General features: G+C 45.7%; 1 protein-coding gene across 1 annotated transcript; it reads left to right on the top strand.

The window, feature by feature from the left end:
- Nucleotides 1-500: 500 nt before the first annotated feature.
- LOC138284893 (ras-related protein Rab-39B-like) lies at nt 501-14,272 on the top strand. The gene is made up of 2 exons (XM_069224145.1): nt 501-861; nt 12,653-14,272. Exons 1-2 carry the CDS (start codon nt 602-604, stop codon nt 13,083-13,085), a joined length of 693 nt encoding a protein of 230 aa, XP_069080246.1. The 5' UTR covers nt 501-601; the 3' UTR covers nt 13,086-14,272.
- The last annotated feature ends 6,463 nt before the right edge of the window (nt 14,273-20,735 follow it).

The raw sequence follows: 20,735 nt of genomic DNA, 5'->3' as shown, positions 1-20,735 counted from the left end.
GGATAACAAGCATCGAAATAGTTGTCTATTCGCTCGATGTGGTACCTGCTAGAAGAGTGTAATATATCAGTAAATAAGGCGGTTTTTTGCCGTACGTACAAAAGGTTCGCTTTATTAACATCGATCAAATTAAAAACCTAAAAAATATGTTACTCAATATGTCTCTCTGGTGAAGCGCTCTAATGTCCTCTGGCAGAGTTCGCGCTATATAAAACCAAACTGCAGAGTCGGTCGAGCACCTCCACCTCTCGCCCTCTGGTCTTTGGTTTACTGTGCTATAGATTAACGAGTGGGGGGTTGCTTAATACAAAGTGCGACCGAAGAAGAGCGGGTCCTGCAGGGGTAGGGGAGCGGCCGAATAACTCAGAGCTGGGGGGTGGAAGGAGGGGAAGCTATGGGAGGAGAAACGGGGACCAGCTGGGACTGTGGAGATGGGCAGGGCCAGCAGTGGGGGGCGGGGCATGCCAGCCGGGTGGTTGAGGAGGGGCGGAGCCAGCAGCGTGGGGGGGCGGGGCTCCGTGGAGTTGTGTGTTGATCCAGGCGCTCTCCACGTGATACATTCAGTGAATGGGAGCTGAAATCCCGCTTAGCGCCGCTCGGCATGAGCCTCCAGCACAGCGCCACCCCAGCCCCCATCCGCGCCATGGCCAGAGCGGACTGGCACTACCAGTTCCGGGTGATCCTCCTGGGGGACGCCACGGCGGGCAAGACGTCGCTGGTGCGGCGGTACACCGAGGACTCCTTCCAGGAGCGGGCGGCCTGCACCCTGGGCGTGGAGTTTTACATCAAGATGCTGACGCTGGCCCCCGGCGTGCGGGTCAAACTGCAGATGTGGGACACTGCGGGGCAGGAGCGCTTCAGGTGAGTGCCACTCTCCCGGCCCGACCACTGTACACTGCAAGCTTTGCTCACACGCACGGCAGAAGCCTTTCAGGCGTCTGAGACTCCAATGCACATTTGCACGGCATTCGTACTGCACGCACGTTCTGGGAAATGCACGTTGCAGGGCAGGGCCATTTTAGGAGAGTGTAATCGTTTGCGCAGTCTCACTGCACTCCTGAGATTGTTTCTTCTGTGCGTGACCACAGTGCACACTTGCGGTGCCTGCAATGCACCCTTGTGGCAGGAGTGCTTTAGGTGTGTTGGCCTCTACTAGGAGCGCGTGGGACTCCAGTGCACCTATATAGTGCACCATTCTGGTGGGTCTGCGCCTTGCAAGAGGGCACGACTGCTTCTCGTCAGCATGTCACTCCTGTGCACGCATGCACCGATAGACGCTCAGAGAGACGTAGCAAACCTGAAAAACAATCATTTGTTGTTGCAACTGGTGGGAACCTCAGAATAAGGCATTTTACTGCCTCTGAGCAGCTGGGGGAGCAGAAATATAGGAGAGAGAATGGGGAGGACGGATGTAGTAACGGGAGGAAGAGCAGGAGGGTTCTTACGAGATAAAGGTGAGAGGTCAGGAGACAGACGGTGTGAGAGAGAGAGAGACATGGGTTAAACAGCCAGCAGAGAGAGGTAACGGGTCTGAAGAGTATATATAGAGTTGGAAAATAAATGGTTGGTAAGTGTGATAGGTGAAAACACACAGAGAGGTGACAGAGACAGCCCAGAGTTCGAGACGGGAAGAGCGGTGAGAGGTTGCAGTAAGGGACATGTGATCGCCAGACAGAGGAGGGAGAGAGCTAAGAGCGACACAAAGAGAGGGATAGGCGTGATGAAGAGACCGCTGGTGATATACATCTGAGTGGCAGAAGGAGGTAGGTGAGAACTTGTTAGAAAGACGCAGCTCAGAATGGACAGGTAAGACAAGTAATAAAGGGGCTGAGAAAGATGGCGCAGACAGGTATTATTGACAGTCTGTTCAGAGAGGAGAGTGGGGGAGACGGTTGAGGGAGGTGATAGATACTATGATGTGAGAGACGGCTCCGAGAGAAGGGAAGATAGGTGTGAGAGGCCCAACACAGAGGCAGATTAGAAAGAGATGTCGGAGAGATGAGTATGAATGCCGTTTTTACACTCATTATCGAAATCACTAGCTACACCCACGTTCGGGTGAGGCAGCTATATAACGTCGGGCACTCCGTTCCCAAAAACAGACTAAAAATGCCTCACTGGCCCTTGTGATGTCCTGCTTTACATACGTGATTCCCCATATAACGGGAGTACGTAAATCCTGCCTTACCCCATGCAAAGGCCACACCCTCCACTCTGCACCTAGAATGATCACTGAGATGGAGAAAATTGTTAGAATCACCCCATCATTAAATCGCTCAACGTGTATCCTCTGAACTCAATTAACCAATGAAACTGAGCGCCTGTTTCACAGGACGCTTGATTAATCTGCATCTCCATCGCTCGCTAAAAACCGACAGTGTCCAGGACAGACAGAACTGTGAGAAGCAGGTCTCTGCTCTCCGTTTTAAAAAGACACCCATCGCGAATTGACCCTTTGCTGAAAATTGACCCACAATATGGAATACCATTCCTGTTCATTTCAGATTAACCCTCACAGTCCATACCTTCAAAGTTAACTCCCCAAGAACGCTTATTTAATTTATAAATTAGACCCACACTTAGCAGCTTACAGTTCACCCCACACTGTTACACAGCTTCCTTCGTGTGGCACTTACACTGCTCACAACCAGAACCTCTGTACCTCATGGCTCACTCACGGCCTTGAGCGTCCCCCCTAAAAAAAAAAAAACATATATCCTTGTGGGCATCAGATAGCCACCTGGCACGTTTTGCTTTCTATTCTGATAGAAGCCTCTCTACTGCCCCCTCCAGGTCCTCTCACGGGGTATCCTGTATTTCCTTCAGCGGCCCTCCTCTCAAATGGAAGTGGCGCTCGCCTAGTTTGTTGATATCACGTGCCTAACTATTCCTTCATTTGTCTTGTCTTTTTTTTTTTTTTTGCAGTGTTGGCAATTCTGTTAGCATCTCTTGAACCATTAAGTCTTCACCTGTCTGCATGCTGGTGGGCCCACCTCCTCGTACGGGAGGGACATTCTCTGTATAACAACTCCTCAGTCGTACATGATGTGTGCCAAAATTTGACTTCACACAGGGGTGATTTTAAAGTTTTAACAAGAATTGTCCTTTCCCCCACATTTATGACCTTGAGGTTAGTGCTATTTTTAAGAGAAAGGAAGTTAGGACAAAATAAAATGTGAACAGTTTAGCCTAAATACATGCAATTGCCCATCTAAATGGACAGTGATGACCTGGGTGGTACCAACGCCCCCTGGAACTTTCCCTGTATCGCAGTCTCATCCCACTGTTGGGATGAGACTTTCTGAATGTGCACCCCAGCACTCTTACTGTTTGACTGGTTATTCCTGTGGGTGCCCACGCCCCTGCATTAAATTAATTTTGAGTCTTGCTGTGACTGATTTCCCTCTCCTGTTGTTTCCTTGGGTGATGAATCGCCAGTTAGCCAAGCCCCCGTCTTGATCCCACATCACAACAGTCCTGTGTATTCTGCCAGTAGTTTAGTCCTGCTAGGATTTGTAGTTTCTTTGGGAAAAGTGAAACGACTTATCTCTGTGCTTGGATCTCTTGGTTGATATAGTGTGCCAACCAGCAGTACATAAAATGCGTACACAGTCATCCATATGCGTAGGTCACAATGCCGCCAAAAGGGGTCAGTGCACTGGAGTCTTGTACCACAAGTGTTCTGGTGTGACTTGTGATGCCCCAGCACATTGACGATAAAGGGGCAACAGAAGCTGCTCCCTCAGGCCTGCCTACCGCACGGCCCGTCCGCGACTGACAATAGTGAAAGCGGAGACGCGGTAGCCTGCTAGCTCACCAGCAAGTCAAGTAAACGGAAAGCAAAGGTGAATTTGGAAGGTGCTGGCCACACCCCATCAAGGCTCTCGGAACCATGTTGCGTGAGCACGCAGTGATAGGTGCAAGCTGGTAGAAGAGGGGCTTTCTCTGTGAATGCGAGAAACTGACCGCGCGCTAAACGCAGCGTCGCACTAGTCCATGGGTACTCACAAACATTTTCTCAGGGGCCACAAAGTTTGGTTTGTGATGTGACCGAGGGCCGCATTGATGCTAGCAGGGTTGCGGCGTCGGCGCAGAGGGTGGTGGGGGGTTTGCAGTATGGTGGTGTAGGAGAAGCAAAGCATATACATCTAGTTGCTGAAATGCATAATGTGAAACCAGGAAACCTGCTATGAATCCTGGCTTCCCCCCTTTACCAAAATGTGTGATCCTAGACAATTCTTTTATTTCACTTTCCCTCCTTTTTCTTTATTAGTGCATATAAGGGAATCTCAAAATACATGACTTCAGGATGTGTGCTGTGCAAGACCTTCTCCTGTGTTTGATTTAATAAATTATCGTAATGTTCATGTGTAATAGGAACCCAGGCCACCCAAAGAGTCAATATTAAAACCAACTTGCCTCTTAGTTCAGCGTTGGCATTGTTTTCAATGGGGGGGAATGAATGTTTCTGGATTTATGTTTGAAAACCATCACTTAAAAAGAAAATGCTTCTCCATGCACTGATATAATCTGATGTACTATGTTGAAACTACTCTGCATGTTAATGATAAACAGTTTTTGATTTTTGAAGAGCCCTTATTATATTTTCACAATTTTAGTGTAGAATGTCTTTAAAAATAAAGGTGTTCCTTCAGGTGCTGGATAACGTAGTTTCTTACTTTCTTTGCCTCCGAATAACATTTAAATAAAGGCTTGCCTTTTATTTAACATATTTTAATCATTATGCAGAGCTGTGTAAACAGAAGTCCAGTCCTGCTGTTGAGCAGGGGGCCGCATGTAAAGGTCAGGAGGGCCGCATGCGGCCCTCGGGCCGTACTTTGAGTATCACTGCACTAGTCGCATCCAAATATGCAGGAACACAGATGCGCAAAAGCAGCAACCACATCAAGTTTGGGTAACGAAAAGGAAACATTTCTTATCTCTGGTGTTGATCAAAGGCCTGGGAACAAAAGAACACTTTTAACCCCCCCACTTTTAACAATTGTTCATTGTTTTTAAAAGGTCTCAGATGGTTTATACTGCTCCTCGGTTTCTAGATTCTTTGCATTATATCTTATGGAGAGCAATTTTGTCAACTTTTTACAGCCCTGACGAAGTCGCGGGGATCAGTTTCTCCTACGATGAAACACGTGTTGGCTGTTTTCTGTTCTGACCAAAGACTAACATTCTGTTCCAAGAATAAATTGGAGTTTTCTAACTTATACGATCTACTTTGATTTGGAAGTTATTTTGGAATTCAGTACACCTGGACTACTGATCTCGTAATTTTAATTCAAGGGTGCCTTGACTTCTGTTGGGTTTGCTGTTGTCTCTTTTGAGATTGTATTGGAGGAGGGGGAAGATTCTCTTGTCAGGAGCACCGTGTTTAAATTGTTGGAATCTATTTACTAGCTTGGTGAATTCTGTGAGCGACTTTTCCCTTGAATTTTCTTCCTATAACTCCAGCCATTATATTAGGAACCTTGCCATGTCACACTGCGCTGGCAGGCCTACCAAATTGACAACAGCAGGGGCTTGTCAACAGAAATATGAAATAGGTCATTTCTAAGGACCCCATAATGCACTACTTCCACATTCAAGCAAAAACAGAAATGGTTGTAAATGCCAGCCCCGCTGTGCTTGGAGCCGTTCTCTTGCAGGTACACAAGAAGGAATGAGGGAACCGCATTGTGTTTGCCTGTAGAGCGTAAACGGTCACAGAGGAAAGATATTCCCGAATTGACTGTGAGGCTCTGGCGATCCAAGAGGAGGTCTAGGCGGAGTTAGTGGAGTTCCGCAATGCGGAACTCCACAAAGTGACCAAAAAACTTTGCAGCGCTACATGGACATTCTGCGTGCTGTGGAGTGCATTAGGTCACGCCGTTTGCGCTGATTTTTAGCTCCAGGTGTTTGCCCTGCACTGAAAAATAAGCGCAGACAGCACCACACACGATGCAAGAAGCCGCTACTTCTTTTCTGCCACTTGAGTATATTTTCTACTTCAGCGGCACCTCTCTTCACGTGAACGGAAGGGTTTGTCAACTCAAGCAGTAGCAACCGTCTGGCTTGAGAAATCTTGCTGAGAGGTGGTCTTAGTAAGATTGTCCTTGCTTGAGATCTCCAACTTATTGTTGTCAAGTGCGAATGAGGGGAAAAAATCCGCTCTGTGGAGTTTTTCAGAACTTTACGCTCTAAGCAGAGTGGGAAAAAGTTTGCAAACTCAGTGAGCGGAGTTCACCGCCCAGCCCTATTCGGGAGGTAGGCGTACCATCGCATCCTCCTCTACCCCTTCAGAGACATTTCATGGTCAAAACTGACTACTAGCTGCTTGTCTTGCTATTCATGGGCAACTCGTAATTTCTCTCACTCTGTACTGAGACGTGGGCCTTCCAGGTACAACTTTGAGGTCGACTACAGACTGATAATTCCTCTGATTACCTCTTTAAACACCCTTCGGGAAGCACCTTAGACACCTTCACACACAAGCTGCAGAACATTTTGTGTGATTCCTCTCACAAGGAGACGGCCTCAGAGCAACCTCGGCAGAGAGGGACTTATGTTTACAGTTGGCAAATAAGGCATCGCTAGAAGTCAATGGGAGCCATTTCTTCAGGGTCACACAGCAAGAGATGGAGATACTTGTCAATCACTGGCAGAGTTATGCAAGGTCAGGAATGAATTGAGCTTGAGGGCAGTGCTGCCATCCAAAGGGGAAACATCATGGTGAGGAGTTTACAGAGCCGTACTTTCTTGTTCACCCAAATGGGACATTAGGGGATCCCACAGGAAACAGACCGGCTGCGGGAGGAAGTGTGGTTCCCTTTGGACAAACTCAGAGTCCATGATTACATCATCCTCTGCCAAGCTGCAGACACGCAGAATCCCACAGCACCGTCATCGTAGGAGGAGAGGGCTCAGGACCTTGAGTAAGGGCGAGTGCTGGCCTCTGCAGACAGCGCCTAGCCCTGATAGGCTGGTGTTCAGAATATCCCACAATCAAAATCGTCAACGAGATTTGAGAATGTCAAAACCAAGCTTAAAAATATCTTTGTAGTGTATAAGCTCCCAGTTTATCTTGAAACAAACAATGGGCAGGATTTCCTTGAATATATGCGTGAGCTGCAGATGCAACATTGTGAAATAGCATCGCACTGGCTACAGGCGATTGACGAGGTGCAGCAGTTCATGCACACCCTAACCAAAACTGCGCGTAGCCACAGAGAGGAGTCCTGTCGCTGAGCGGGCGGTCCACGAATTCGTGCACATGCAGAAACACCTCCTCGCACCACAAAGTGCTTAACGGCAAGTGTGAGGCCTCCCCAGCACTCATTACACACATTAGCGCAGCCGCTGGAATTACCTGGCAGGTGAGGTCCAAATTATGCTACAGGGTTGAGTAAATCATGCAAACACAAACGGCAGATTATGCAGCAAGTTTTGTGGCCGTATAACTTCATATTTTTGCCATTTTTAAACATGCCACTGTCTGGGCATTTAGTTGCACCTCAGTACCTGTTTAACTGCCAGTTATAGCAAGAAGCTACAGAAAGGTGAACAGTCAACATTTTTAAGGGCCTGACACTGTGTTGCAAAACGTCTATGTGTTTTTAGCAACTTTTAAAGCGTGTAAACTAGAAACACGTTTTTGTTCAAATCTGCGGATTATGTGGCAGAGGGTGGATTATGTGGCAAATCTACTAGAATGCGAAATTCGCCACAGCCGCATCAGTGGCCCTGCACATTAGTGATCAAATGTTAGTCAGAGACTGGCACCTGGGCTGAAAATTCAAATTGCCAAATGAATGGATTCCATGGTGGTCGCAGAAACTACGAAGATTATGGTTTCTGCAAAACAAGGCATTGGGATTGTCAGTCAAAATGTGGCCATGTTTAAAAAGTGAATACTCTTAGAAGACAAAGGTAGTAGCTCCATGGTGCCGCTAGGAGACGAGGTCAGTGAGCAATAGAAAGATGATGAGCTCCCGACCCCCGAAAAGTCGAGGGGCACTGCTGACGCAAGTGGGTCTATACCCCAGACATGAGTGGGATCCCACGATGGGGATCAAAATTAGAGGACCAAAATTTAATGAATCCAGAGGACCAGTTATGCGCTTCGGCAAAATCCGAGGCCCCCACTCCCAAGGATGAGCGACTTTGTGCAGCTCTAAGAGATTAATCACTCCTTCGGTATCTTTGTTTTTGTGTGCCTGTTAGGATTGGTGGTGGCTGTCCTGTGCCACCTGGCACTATGTAACGTGTACATGGACATTTGTAACTGCATATACATCACAATACCAATAAAAGGTAATGGTGCAGCAGTACGCCAGAGTCTGAGACCATCAGCGTGTCATGGCGTGAGGTTGTGCTCCTTCTGTATTACCCCGCTATAGTTGAAACCTCAGGACTTAGTGAAAATCGCCCTCGTGCCACAGAAACAGTTGCAGTATACGGCTTTCTTTTTAATACCTTAATACCTCGACAGAGAAACTCTAGAGCCTGTGCGAGCAGTGATCCGATTCAATAGAAACAAATACAGGTACTGCTAATATAAGAAAGTACAAATCCAAGACCACATTAAATGCGTTGTATTTGGTGTGTGTGTTTTTATATTAATTTTTTAAACTTTTTATTTTTAATTCTCCAGGACAAAACACAGCTCCCAGAAATGAAGGCACAATATTTTTCCCGGACGTGTGTCCATGGGTGCAAAGCTGCAGCCTAGTCTTGCGTGGAAAAATCTGTAGTTCTAAATTTGATACAAACTTGAAAGCCCTAAACTCAGAATTGCTCTTAGAATAAAGTGGCCCTGTTGGCACTTTTGAATAGAGACAGAAGACCACATTTGCTAAACATGTTGGGTTGCTCGCATTTGTGTTGTGCACATATCGTCACTGATATGATATTGCAGCACTTTCAGTTGTACAGGTGTGACTATTTCTCTTTCTACAATATTTATTTGGGAACTTGGCTGGCGCTCTTTAGACAGCTCTGACTTTTTAGTAATTTGTAGGTAGACTATGTTCAGCCTGGAAAGAGCTGGTTGTCAGCCGACATATGCTGGTCGGACAGACTTGGTTCAGCTCTGTTGTCCCATTCTCGAAGTGGTACTTGTTTCAGAGTAGAGTTCTCTGATTCCCCTTAACTTTAAATGCAGGTAATATTTCAGCAGATAAAACATTCTTTTCCAATTTTGTGTCCAGCTTTATGTATGTTTGAAGCGGAACTGATTCGCTGCAGTGATGCTGGATGGTAATGTTTCATAGCAAGAAACTTGGAGCGACTACCTTCTAACGCATACATGTAGTCACAGGCTTGCATTGACCAGTGCCAAGATAAACACTTTTTAACGGGCTTAAGCACTTTTGACTTGTTAGGACGCAGCCTGCTGTCTGGTTTGCTAGAGACATCTTGGGGCTAGTCCGAAATCTGACCTAAGAATGCATTCTGCCCATCACTTGCCATTGTCTTTGTAGTTTGTAACTCACTTTTTTTGCTTTCCATTTCCTAGCGTTATTTGTTTTCGGCCATCCAGCTTGAGTTCATACCTTCCCCTGCCCAAACCTTATTTACAATATCCTTCTGAGTGCTCCCTTTCAGCAAACAGGCCTTTAAAACTTGTTCTTATATCGTCACATTTGTGGTGGTGCATTAATAGCCCAAGCTCAAATGTGAGGTGCTGTCTTCCGAGGGCGCTTTTTTACTTTTCTTTCTCTGACTTCAAAGTGAGAGGATTTATGTGACAATATTGCTGGATACTGGGAGTAGGAAGGGGTTTTCTCTAGTACACAACAACATTTAAATTAATGGTACAAGTATTTCAGAATATATCAGAACTAGGAATGCAAATGAAGCACATTTGTTGTTTCTGAAGTGTTTTGGAAACAAATACTTAAATATGATCAGAATAAATCATTACACTAGGTGATGTAATTTCTACACCATTTTGTATTTTTTTTTGTACTGTATAGTTTTATTAGTAAAACTGTGTGCAAATGTAATGGTCATTTCAAAAGAAAATGTGTTGGCAGTGTGCTACCACACCATGAATACTCCAATCTGCGCCACTCCATTTTACTCTGCACCACTCCACATCACTGTACCCTGCTCTGCACCGCACCATTCCACTTTACACCACTGCTCTCAACACCACTTGAGGCTGTGCCTCTCTACTCAACCCTGTATCACTCTACTCTGTGCCAATGCACTCTTCGCTACTCTACAGCACTGCACTCTTTGCCACTACACTCTACGCCACTCCAGTCTAGGCCACACCAATCTACTCTGTACAACTGCACACTACGCCACTGCACTCTTAGCCACTGCATTCTACACCAATCTAATCTACTTTGCACCACTGCACATTACACCACTTTACACCATTATGCTCTATGCCACTCTACACAACTGCACTCTACTCTGCACCACTTCATGCCAATGCACTCTACTCTGAGACAGTCTACCTTCTGCCATTGCACTCTCTGCAACTGTACTCCACTCTATGCCACTGCACTCTGCGCCATTCTACTCTTAACCACTGCACTCTACTTCAATGCACTCAGCTCTGCATGACTGTACTCTACACCACTGCTATCTACTTCACACCACTGCACTGTGACACTCTACTCTGCAACAATGCTCTCTGCCAGTTAACGTTACACCACTCTACTGTGCACTATACCACTGCACTCTACAGCACTATACTCTGCACCACTCTATGCTACTCTACTCTGCACCACTGGGCTCTATGCCACACAACTCTACTCTGCACTCTACGACACTGCACTTAAAGCCACACGACTCTACCCTGCGCCACTGCCTTCTGCATCACTCAACTCAATGCCACTCGACTCTGCACCGCTCTATGCCACTGCACTCTACCGAGCACTGCTGTACTCTGCACTGCTGTACTCTGCGCACTCAGATCTACGCCACTTCATTGTACAGTGCTGCATAGTATGGATTTGTATTCAACGCCACTGTACTCAATGACACTATAATCTGCAACACTCTACACTAGTCCACTCTACCCGATCCAAAGAATGCCACTCTACATGACACCACACTATGCCACTCCAGTACACAACACTCCATGCTACAACACTTTACTCCACTCTTTGTCATTCCATTCTGTCACTCCATGTGACTCTCCTCTAATCCAGAAACTTTTAGCCATGTTGAACAGCAGCCACGCTGCTGTACAACATGGCTAAAACACATTATCAAAGCCAATAGCTATTGCATAGGCGAGACCTTTTGGCTTTGCCAGTGGTTGTTTTTGATTCTATTTAATTTCTGGCGAAGGAGACTAATACATCTATCTGTAACATTCCGATGTCATAGCACTGCCCCCTTTTCCCATGACCATAGACAGTTTATCTCTTAGCAGCGCTAACGGGATCAGTACAGTCATGGAACACCATCGATGGCTGCACTGTGATTGACTGCATTATGTCATTGGTGATGTGGATTAATTATTTTCTTCTTCAGTTTCACAGCAGTAGAATACCTGGGCCATCCTGTGAGAGTATCTTCTTTTCAGGAAGAGGCAGATCTTTGTTTCCTTCCTAAGCTCTAGTTCTAGCTCTAATTTACTTGTAGGGAGGCGTGATCAGCTGGGGCTCCGGTGGAGAGTGGAGGGTTCTGTGTACTTTCAGAACCATATCTGGATGAAGGATAGCCTCTTGCTGTAAATGGTCCGATGGGCAATGCAACCTCTTTATGGGGAATTCTTGCTGGTGTGTTTTTTGATCCTTTGAAGTTTTCAGAGTAGGAAGAGTGTGACCTCCGAGATAGAGACTATTTGTGTTGTCTAGACAAGAACGATATGTCGAGGACGCTAATGTCTTGTGGCTTCTTTCTGAAACCTAGATGACACACACAATGATTTAGAGAATACTCTTGTGAAATGGTTCACTTGAGGGACAAGGGAAAGGCTTGATGTCATGACTATTTTCAGGTGTCTTACTTAAAATATCATCTCTGGCCATGGGTCAAGTTGCATGGGGCCGCTCCATGTTGGGTGGTAATTTTTCCATTTTCTGCTAGTTAGAGTCTTTGACTTGGAGGAGCTAAATTTAAGGTGTTTATTCAGCATCCGTTTGTTGATGGACTAAAGGAAGTGGTCCCGAGTGTAGATCTTCTAGTTTTTCCATTGTTAAGAGATCGGGGTGTCATCGGTGGAGCTGTGGCATGCTGGGTTAAAGGATTTGACATTCTGGAGGGGAGTGGTGAGATGATCTTGTCTTGATGTTCGCCGGGGTCCGTGCTTAAAGGAGCTGACAAACGGGGAGTTAGAGAAAGCTGAGCCTGCCTTACAAGTAGGAGGGGGAAACAGTCCAAGAAGCTTCCTCATAAGCCAAGTTCCTCTCGTCCTATAGTGTTGCATTCCACTGTGCTGTTAGAAATGGGTGGATCCTACAGTTGTAGTGCAGACACCCCATTCCTGTCCACAGTTATTTTCAGGCCATCCCCAATGGATATTGGGAGAATTAATTGCCTCTGGCTTTCACGGATTCTAGCCATGGGGCACATCTCCTACAGCGGTGCAAATTACCCTTGGTTTGTCAATGTTAGTTACTTGTGGTGTTAATGTGTGTGGCTCTGTTTTCCTCAGTTAAAACCCCGTGATGTGCTGTTTTTTCCCCCCTTGCAGGTGCATTACACGGTCCTTCTATCGTAATGCGGTTGGTGTTCTCCTGGTCTTTGATCGGAGCAATCGGGCCACCTTCCTGTCTTTGGACGACTGGTATATGGAAGCCCTGAATGTCCTTTCCGAACGGGCAGTCTTTGTGCTGGTGGGACAGAAAAGCGATCAGGATTCTGGTTATCTGGTGCCTAGTGAGGAGGCTGCAGCCTGGGCTTCTTCTCTGGGCATGACCTACGTCGAAACATCAGCCAAGAGCAACTTTAATGTCGACCACCTATTCCACACCCTTGCCACCAAAATCTATGATGCAGTCACCCACGGGGCTGTAGACCGCGGTATGGTGGTCCCATCTGAAGGCTGGGATGGAGTGAAGGTGGTTTTTAGGGTGCATACCTTCACCCCCAAGAAAGAAAAGACTGCAAACAAATGCCAGTGCTGAGTGGGACAGTGCTGGGACACTTCTATTTAAGACTATTGGGAAAGAAGTGCAGCTCATTATATGCTGTCACCACCTGATGCTATATGAAGAAGTGTAGTGCCAAGAGAGAAAGTTGAAAAGAGTTGGCACTGAACTTTGGTAGCAATAACAGTAAGCAAGGTGTCTAGGAGGACCTCTAACTGTATAAAGGAGAGGGGTAAGCCTGCACAGTCGGGATGATGTTTACACTACAGCATTTTTAAAAACTTATTAATATTTATTTTCCAATTTTATGGATACACAATCCGTGTATTTTATTATAAGTGGGAGGGAGAATCGTTCACTGACGTGCCTGCTGGACCATCTCTAGGACTGGGGTTTCCTTTGAGTGCTACTAGGATGAGGGCCATGAAGGATTGTGGAAGCGCGGTCCCAGTGTGGCTCTTTGGCTCAAGGCGCTGCTGCTGGGATGGTTTGAGCGAAGGGCCTAGCAGTGTCCTATCTAGTGGTCTTGGGAACAGGACAGTGGTGGGGTGGTGCTAATGGAGCCCTCAGCTGGCATAGAATGGGGTTCCCGGGAGAGTGCTCAGTGCTGACACAAGAGGTTGTATGTGTGTCTGGGACATGACAGGGTTGTAGTACCAGGATAGTTGATGTAGATGTGGCAGGTGAGCTTTCTTTTGAAGCCTACACTTTCTATCTTGGGTCTAGTGTATGAATGAAAGTTGCATTGTTTTGAGAAAAAGGAACACAGGGTACAACCTATGTGTGTGGGTGTGCATGCACAAAAGCCTAATTTTCTGTGTGACATTGGTTCAAAGTAAAGCTTCATACCAGTGCGACTGAAGAGTTTGTTCAAACTGTTTGGAACTATGTTGCCCTAGACTTTCATTTTTTTACATCTATGCCTTCTTCAGCCTTACCTGGGACTTGAACCCGACTTTACAGGTCCCGGAGGATGCTCAAACCAATATACTGTGATCTTCTTTTGTTATGTGAACACACTTTTCAGCCTTTGGAGATATCCTGTTTAACAAAACTTGTATATTTGATAATGACTGTATTTTTTATGTGATCTGTGTTGCTCTATCTCATCTGTCCTAAAATGTGAAACAGAAGTACTACAGCAGTTTTTATATTTTAATGATATTATTTTGTATGGTGTGGCGGATCCACTATCTTTCCGAATAAACCTACAGTTTTCACAACTTGTTTGTATTGCGATCAAATCATTTTACTGTCTTTTGAACTGTCTTACTCACACCAGCCCTTTTTTGGGACCATTAACCCGTTTATCCTAAGTGGAGCAGGCGCAATAGTTATTTTGGCTGTAAGCGCACTCACTTTTTTCCTGCGTGCACCAGAGTCCAGGATACCCTTTTTGTAACGCTGACACGAAAATTGCAGTTCATATACACTATTCTAGGATACAAAGTTACGCCACTAGGCATTGTGCGGAAGGTGCAAAGTCCGCAGTGTGCCCACAACCGCTTGTGATCTTGCTTAGGGTACTAGTGAGACCAGTCTTCAGTAATTCCTTCATCCAAAAAAGCTAAGCAGTAACAACTCATCGTTAACTGCATCTTCTCTCTTTTTTAGAAGAAGAAACTGAAGTAAAGGTATTTAGAGAGCACTTTGGTGGAAGCGTTAGCTTCTTCACTGTGTGGGGGAGACTTTCTTTGGCTTGAAGCCAGAATGGGGGAACAACTCCTTTCCTACTAAGCAACCTCCAACTCATGTTGCTCTGTCATGAATCCCACTTACCAGCATACAGCTGCAGTGTTGGGTTATCGGGCTGTACCTGTAAATCTTTGGGTAAAATGTGATGGATGCAACAAATTGGGTAGCCCTTGAATCATCCGTATTTTGGGGAATGGGTGTATTGTGAATTTGACAAAATTGCCACGTTTTTTAGTTGGCGTTTAGGACTGGTGGATCTCTGCAACTCCCCTGGTAAGATTGCATGTTTATTTTTCTCTTTTTCTTTTATATGTGCAGTGTTCTAAAGATAACTTTAAATGTAGGCCAAACCACCTGCAAGTTACCACATCATTTAAGTTAAGGTAGTTCTAGCTTAAGTGACGTGGATTGGGAGCCTGTTAAATCTCTGGAATCATTGAGAGGTCCTGCTAACCAATAAAAATATGTATTTGCTGATTGAATTGAGATTACTAACATTAGGGCAATGATTGTTGTTAGATCTTGAATGCAGTACACCATCCTCAAGAGTCATGGGATGTTGCTTCCAGCATGGGGAGTGGCCCGGTACTGATTTAGTTACCTTTAAGAAGCAAATGCTTGAGTGAAAAGTGGAGGGTGTTTGCTGCATAGCAGCAGAAAGTGAGAATGAGATTGGTATAAGGGTTGAAATAGACATTGAACCGGTTGGGCATCAGAGCCAACCTGAGGATACTCATAAGGGAGTAGCCTGAAGGAGTAGCAGAGGTTTCCTTAGTACAGTGGTTCCCAACATGTGGGCCGGGGACCCCTGGGGGTCTGCGAAGCCTCGTCAGGGGGTCCGCGGCACCTTAAAAAATGTAATAATATTAGGTCCCAGCTATCAGTATTGACTCAGTGGGGGTTCCCCGATTCCAATAATGATTCAGTGGGGGTCCCCGGGCTCCAGTATTGATAAAATGGGGGTCCACAGAAGTGAAAAGGTTGGGAACCAATGCCTTAGTACATCCGAACACAAAGGAAGATAACCAAACATGGGCACAGTGTTATTCCCACCAGTCAAAGGCAGTGAAAAAGACTGAAGAGAGAGCCAGATGCTGCAGAGGACAGATGAAGAGCTATCCACTTTGTCCAAAGTGAGACAGACCATCTATTGATGCTGTCAGAATCTACTATGCAGCAGAAGAGAAAGGGACAAATGGATGATTGGGTTCGCCTTCCAGGTGAAGAGAACCTCTGCAGCAGAGAGTGTCACAGATTTTTAGAAAGTATTGGAGAATAGGTCTTGTCTGCAAGGTTGTTGCTGTCATTTCGAATGGCCACATTCAACAATGGTTGAATTGTTTGAATGGTGGGCAGTAGTGTGTGCACCACATGCATTTTTCAGATCTACTGGCTGTTTTTTAGGGAGAGAAGAGACTCCATGTGTCAATGGGTGCCTTGGTGGGAGTCTATTAACAGCTTTTAGATGGGCTGACTACTTCCAAAGCGTGTGTAATCTAACTGTTGATAGCAGATGCTTTAGTGTTGTTGACGACCCCGATGATACAGAGAGTGAGTAGGTTGCACAGTAGATAGATTGGCGCTAGTAATTTTAAGCCGATTTAGCCATTATCAGGGACCTGAGAAAGGAAAGAGCATTATGGAAGTTCAGTCTTCAAGTAAAAAAGTTGGTGACAATTGGTCCATAGCAAGGGAACGCCATTGGTGTTGGAAATACTGTTTAAGGAGGATAGAATGAGATTCAGTGCATGGGCCCGATCACCACCTGAGAAAGTTTTCATAAAGCATGCATCCAGCAATTTGGAAACATGCGGGCATGCTGTAACTTTTCCACTCTTACACAGAGAGTTTGCTTTGGGATATCTAGCACATGAACCACAAGCCCAACTTCCTAGTTCTGATGGAGACATCATCTGAAAATGCACATGCTACTCTAACTTCTATGTTCACTGTGGTCTGCTCCCTCCCCTTGAAAATATTACTCCAGACCTAGAGCGCATCCCTCTCCTATGTCCTCCTTCCAGAGTTGCAGTAGGTGCACCTTTCCCACCATCACTCTTTCTTCCTCCCATCATGGTTATGCCTATACCTTGATTATGAGTGGGCCAGAAAAGGGTGAGGTATTTATATTTAACACACCAGATTTGACCTGGCAAAGTTTATTGGGGAAAAATTACTGTTGTGTTGATCTCCACAAATCTTAGAATTTCGATCTTTGGGCAAACAGCAGTTAACTTTGGGATCAGAATTGAAACAAATCTGCAGCATGGACCTAACTGGCCACCTAATCTTCTTGTGCCCTCTGGAGACCAGGCAAGATTCCCCAAACTTTTAATCTTTTCCATCCACCACATCAGCCTAAGCCTCAATCAGATATTTTTGTTGTTGACTTGTTATGCAGCCACTCAACCTAAAGCTTAGAGCTTAAGCTCTGCAGTAGAGTCAGAGCTTGCACATCCATCATGGGTCTCAGTACAGGGACACTGACCAAATAGTCCTAATGGTTTCTTACTAAAGCATCAAACGAGGGGTAGACTCGGAAGAGACACTCAAGGCTGGCCTTTAAGGTTCTTGCCAACTGTAATATATGAATGCAAGAAGGCCCCCCTCCTGACCAGTCTCCTTACCTGATTCAGGTGCGCAACGTCAGTCTTCTCCACACAAACCTCAGAAAAGGCAGTGGGAGCTAAAAGCAGAGAGTCAAGGGAAAAATGATGGACAGGAACTACATAAAAGTCAAAACTAATGACAATTCTCAGCAGGGAAGGGGGAGCAGAACCAACAGACGTATAAAAGCTGGCCAATTGGACAGAAAGACAAGAAGGAAGTGACGAGGAGTAAGGAGAGAGGAACACTGACATTGAGGAACAGCAGAAGAAGGGAGAGAGGAATGCTGACACCGCGGAGCAGGAGAAGGAACAGAGGAACGCTGACACTAGCATTACAGCGCAGGAGGAGGAAGGAGAGAAGAACACTAACGTTGAGTAGGAGAAAGTAGGGAAGAGACAAGCAGACACCGTGGAGCAGTAGGAGGCAGCCAAGAAGTGGTTTGAGGCTGAATGGTGAACGTCGCCAGAGACACTGCTTCAACCCGCCACTGCTCAGCAGAGCTGTGGCTTGTGCTGTGAGTGAACGGAGCAGGGTGGGGAGGGGCCTCATCAACAAAGAAGGAAAATCTGTAGTAACAAGCATTTGCAATGCAATAGGTTGAGGCAGAGCTATTGGCAGTGTAAATTCGTCACTGGTCGTTTCCTGCCACATAAATTGGTCAACCCTGCCTCATAATTTCGTCTTCCCTGCCATATAATTCCAGTGTCACATCATTTAACTAAAGCACTTCCATTTACCTTCTTCCTCTCGCTTAAATCATATACAATTATCATATAAACCTTTATCAGAAATAAACTTTTGCCTTTAGAGTGTAAACACCATAACAAAGATATAATTTGGGACAGATTGGAGTGTGAAAGGAAAAAGGGAGTCGGGAGTAAAGATGAAGAAGGCAAGTGGCGGAGTAACAGTGTCATGGGCCCTAGAGTAAGAAAGGGCATGGTTCACTGCAATTTCAGTCGGAAAATACAGCAGTAATTAGAGGTGAGTGAGGTCCAAAGGTCTCTGGGCCCTGGTGCCACTGCACATGTTGCTTCATTGATAACTAGGCCTCAGGAGAGAAAGCGGATGGGGCAGAAAAAGAGAAGCAAAAGGAATACAACAAACAAAAGGAAGAAAGAGAAGGGGTCGCAAAGAAATGAAAGAAGGAAAAGAAAGAACGAGAAAATGAAAACACAACTAAGGGAAGAAATAGAGCAAACGTATGAGGCAGTAAAAAGGGAAGGAAGCTAGCGGATGAAAGATAGAGGAAAAAATAATGAAAAGCCTGAAAAGAAAGAGAAAAATGAACATTAGAGGAAAAAAAAGAGAGAGGTGATGAGAGAAACAAGCAATGAAAGAACCAGGGCATGTATGTACTGACATATTTCCCACAGACACAGAATGGGAAAACCACTTTGGGTCCTGGCAAGTAACTTGTGGCTTTCACATATAGAGGGGGAAAAAGAGGGATTTATAGTAAAACTTATCTTGACAGAGAAAGATAAGGAAAACAAAGAAAGGACGGAAGAAAGATTTTAAAAAGAGAGTGAAAGGACGCAAATTGAGTCAAAGGAAAGAGCAAATGAAAAACCTTCTGGTTAAGGTTGAGGTGCACTGACAGAGTTCTATGTGGGCTGCAGTACTGTAATAGTAACGGTTCAGAAGTGAGGTATACTAATAGAGCTTTCTGTGAAAACTAGTATTGGCGTGCCAGTGTTTCCGACTGTTAACCTGGAGATTCCCTGGTGAAGCTGTGAGTGGGGCCCAGTATAAGAGTGACATTGCCTCTGAACCACGGAAGCGAGGGGAGTGTGTGAGCTTTAGTACAGAGGAGAAATGTTCACTAAATGTTAGAATTGGTGGATTCTGGTGGAGCTGTGGTGGTTCCCATCAACAGTAGTGTTGGATGTTAGACTTGAGGTGCACTGGCTGAGCTGTGTTTTGCTCTTTTGGGTCCAGTATTGGCTTGGCAGTGGGACTGAATATTATAATTGAGCTGCTGTGATGGAACTGTATGTAAGTGGGGTCCCAGTATGGGAAAGGAAATGACCTCACTAGGGTAGAACTGAGGTGCACTGATGGAGCTGCGCCCGAGGTGCCAGTACTGGAGCAGCAGAGTGTACCAACTGCAAGAACTGAGGTGCTCTGGCAGATGCATGTGTTATGTTCCTGGCACTGGCATGGCTGAGGGCTTGGAGTGTGTGACCTGCGGTGCACTGATGGAGCTGCACCTGAGGCCCCAGTACTGGAGCAGCAGAGTGTACTGACTGTGAGAGCTGAGGTGCTCTGGCAGACAGTGTGTGTGGGGTTACTGGCACGGCTGAGGGCTTGACATGTGAACTGAGGTGCACTGATGGAGCTGCGAGTGTGCTCCTGGTATGGAGCCGAAGTGGGCACTGTCTATAAGGATTGTGGAGCCGTGGTAGAGGTGGGTGCCTAGGCTATAAGCAATTACAAGCGATCCTATGCCCTTGCTTTTGCACACAGGTAGGCACATTTGGTAAAGAAAATCCAAGCCAAGGAAGAGTGGGAGCCACGTAGCTGACAAAGGGTACAGAGTGCCAACAAAGACCACATGTGATGAAGATAACAGCCTGATTTATAGTCTTGATAACAGCTAAGCTCAGAGGAAGAATGCTCTGCAAATAAAAATGTAAGCTTCCCTGGACAGGAGCAGGAAAAAAAGATTAGAAAAAAAACGTCCCAACAGACCAGATAAACATGACAGAGTAATTATGCAGTGGTTGGTCCCCGCTCCCACACAGAAGAAGGCAGGACAAAGAGGTATGACTGACCCCTAGCAAACAAGTATTTTTTAATGACACTGAAACTAACAAATGAAATAGCTGGAAGCCCACAGAAGAAGTATAAAAGAGGTCATAAGCTTACACTCAACCTAAAAAGGGGGGGAACATTTTAGCCGCATGTATTGATGGGATAAGATTCCACCAAGGGAAATGCCTGTGAACAAAAGGGGAAACACTTGAGTGACATGTGGTGGTGAATACGGTGTTACAATGGGGAGCACACTGAGAACGCCTCTCAAAGTGTTGGAGCTGATGATGTATAGCCATGATTTTCAGTTTTCTTTTGGTTTAAATTGTACTCCTTTTACTTACCAGAAACTTCACTATATTAATATTAGGCACTTTTTCCCTGCTTTATCCCGACGGCCCTGTGCTGAAAAGAAAACATGGAGAGTTTATTTATATACTGTGATAGTGAACATTTGTAATACATTTTTGGTGCCCAATGACTGATGGTTTCCTTGTTCCGGAGTTGTCTTTCCTAGCATCACACACCACCTATTGGGTGGTTAGTGGTCCTCAATAGATAGGCTCTGTCTTAGTTGTTACGACTCCTAGTTGTTACGACTCCTGGCAAGATCAGTATATTGCC

This window comes from Pleurodeles waltl, chromosome 3_1 (assembly GCF_031143425.1).
Source record: "Pleurodeles waltl isolate 20211129_DDA chromosome 3_1, aPleWal1.hap1.20221129, whole genome shotgun sequence".
Lineage (NCBI taxonomy): Eukaryota > Metazoa > Chordata > Amphibia > Caudata > Salamandridae > Pleurodeles > Pleurodeles waltl.
This window is presented reverse-complemented; position numbering and strand designations above follow the sequence as displayed.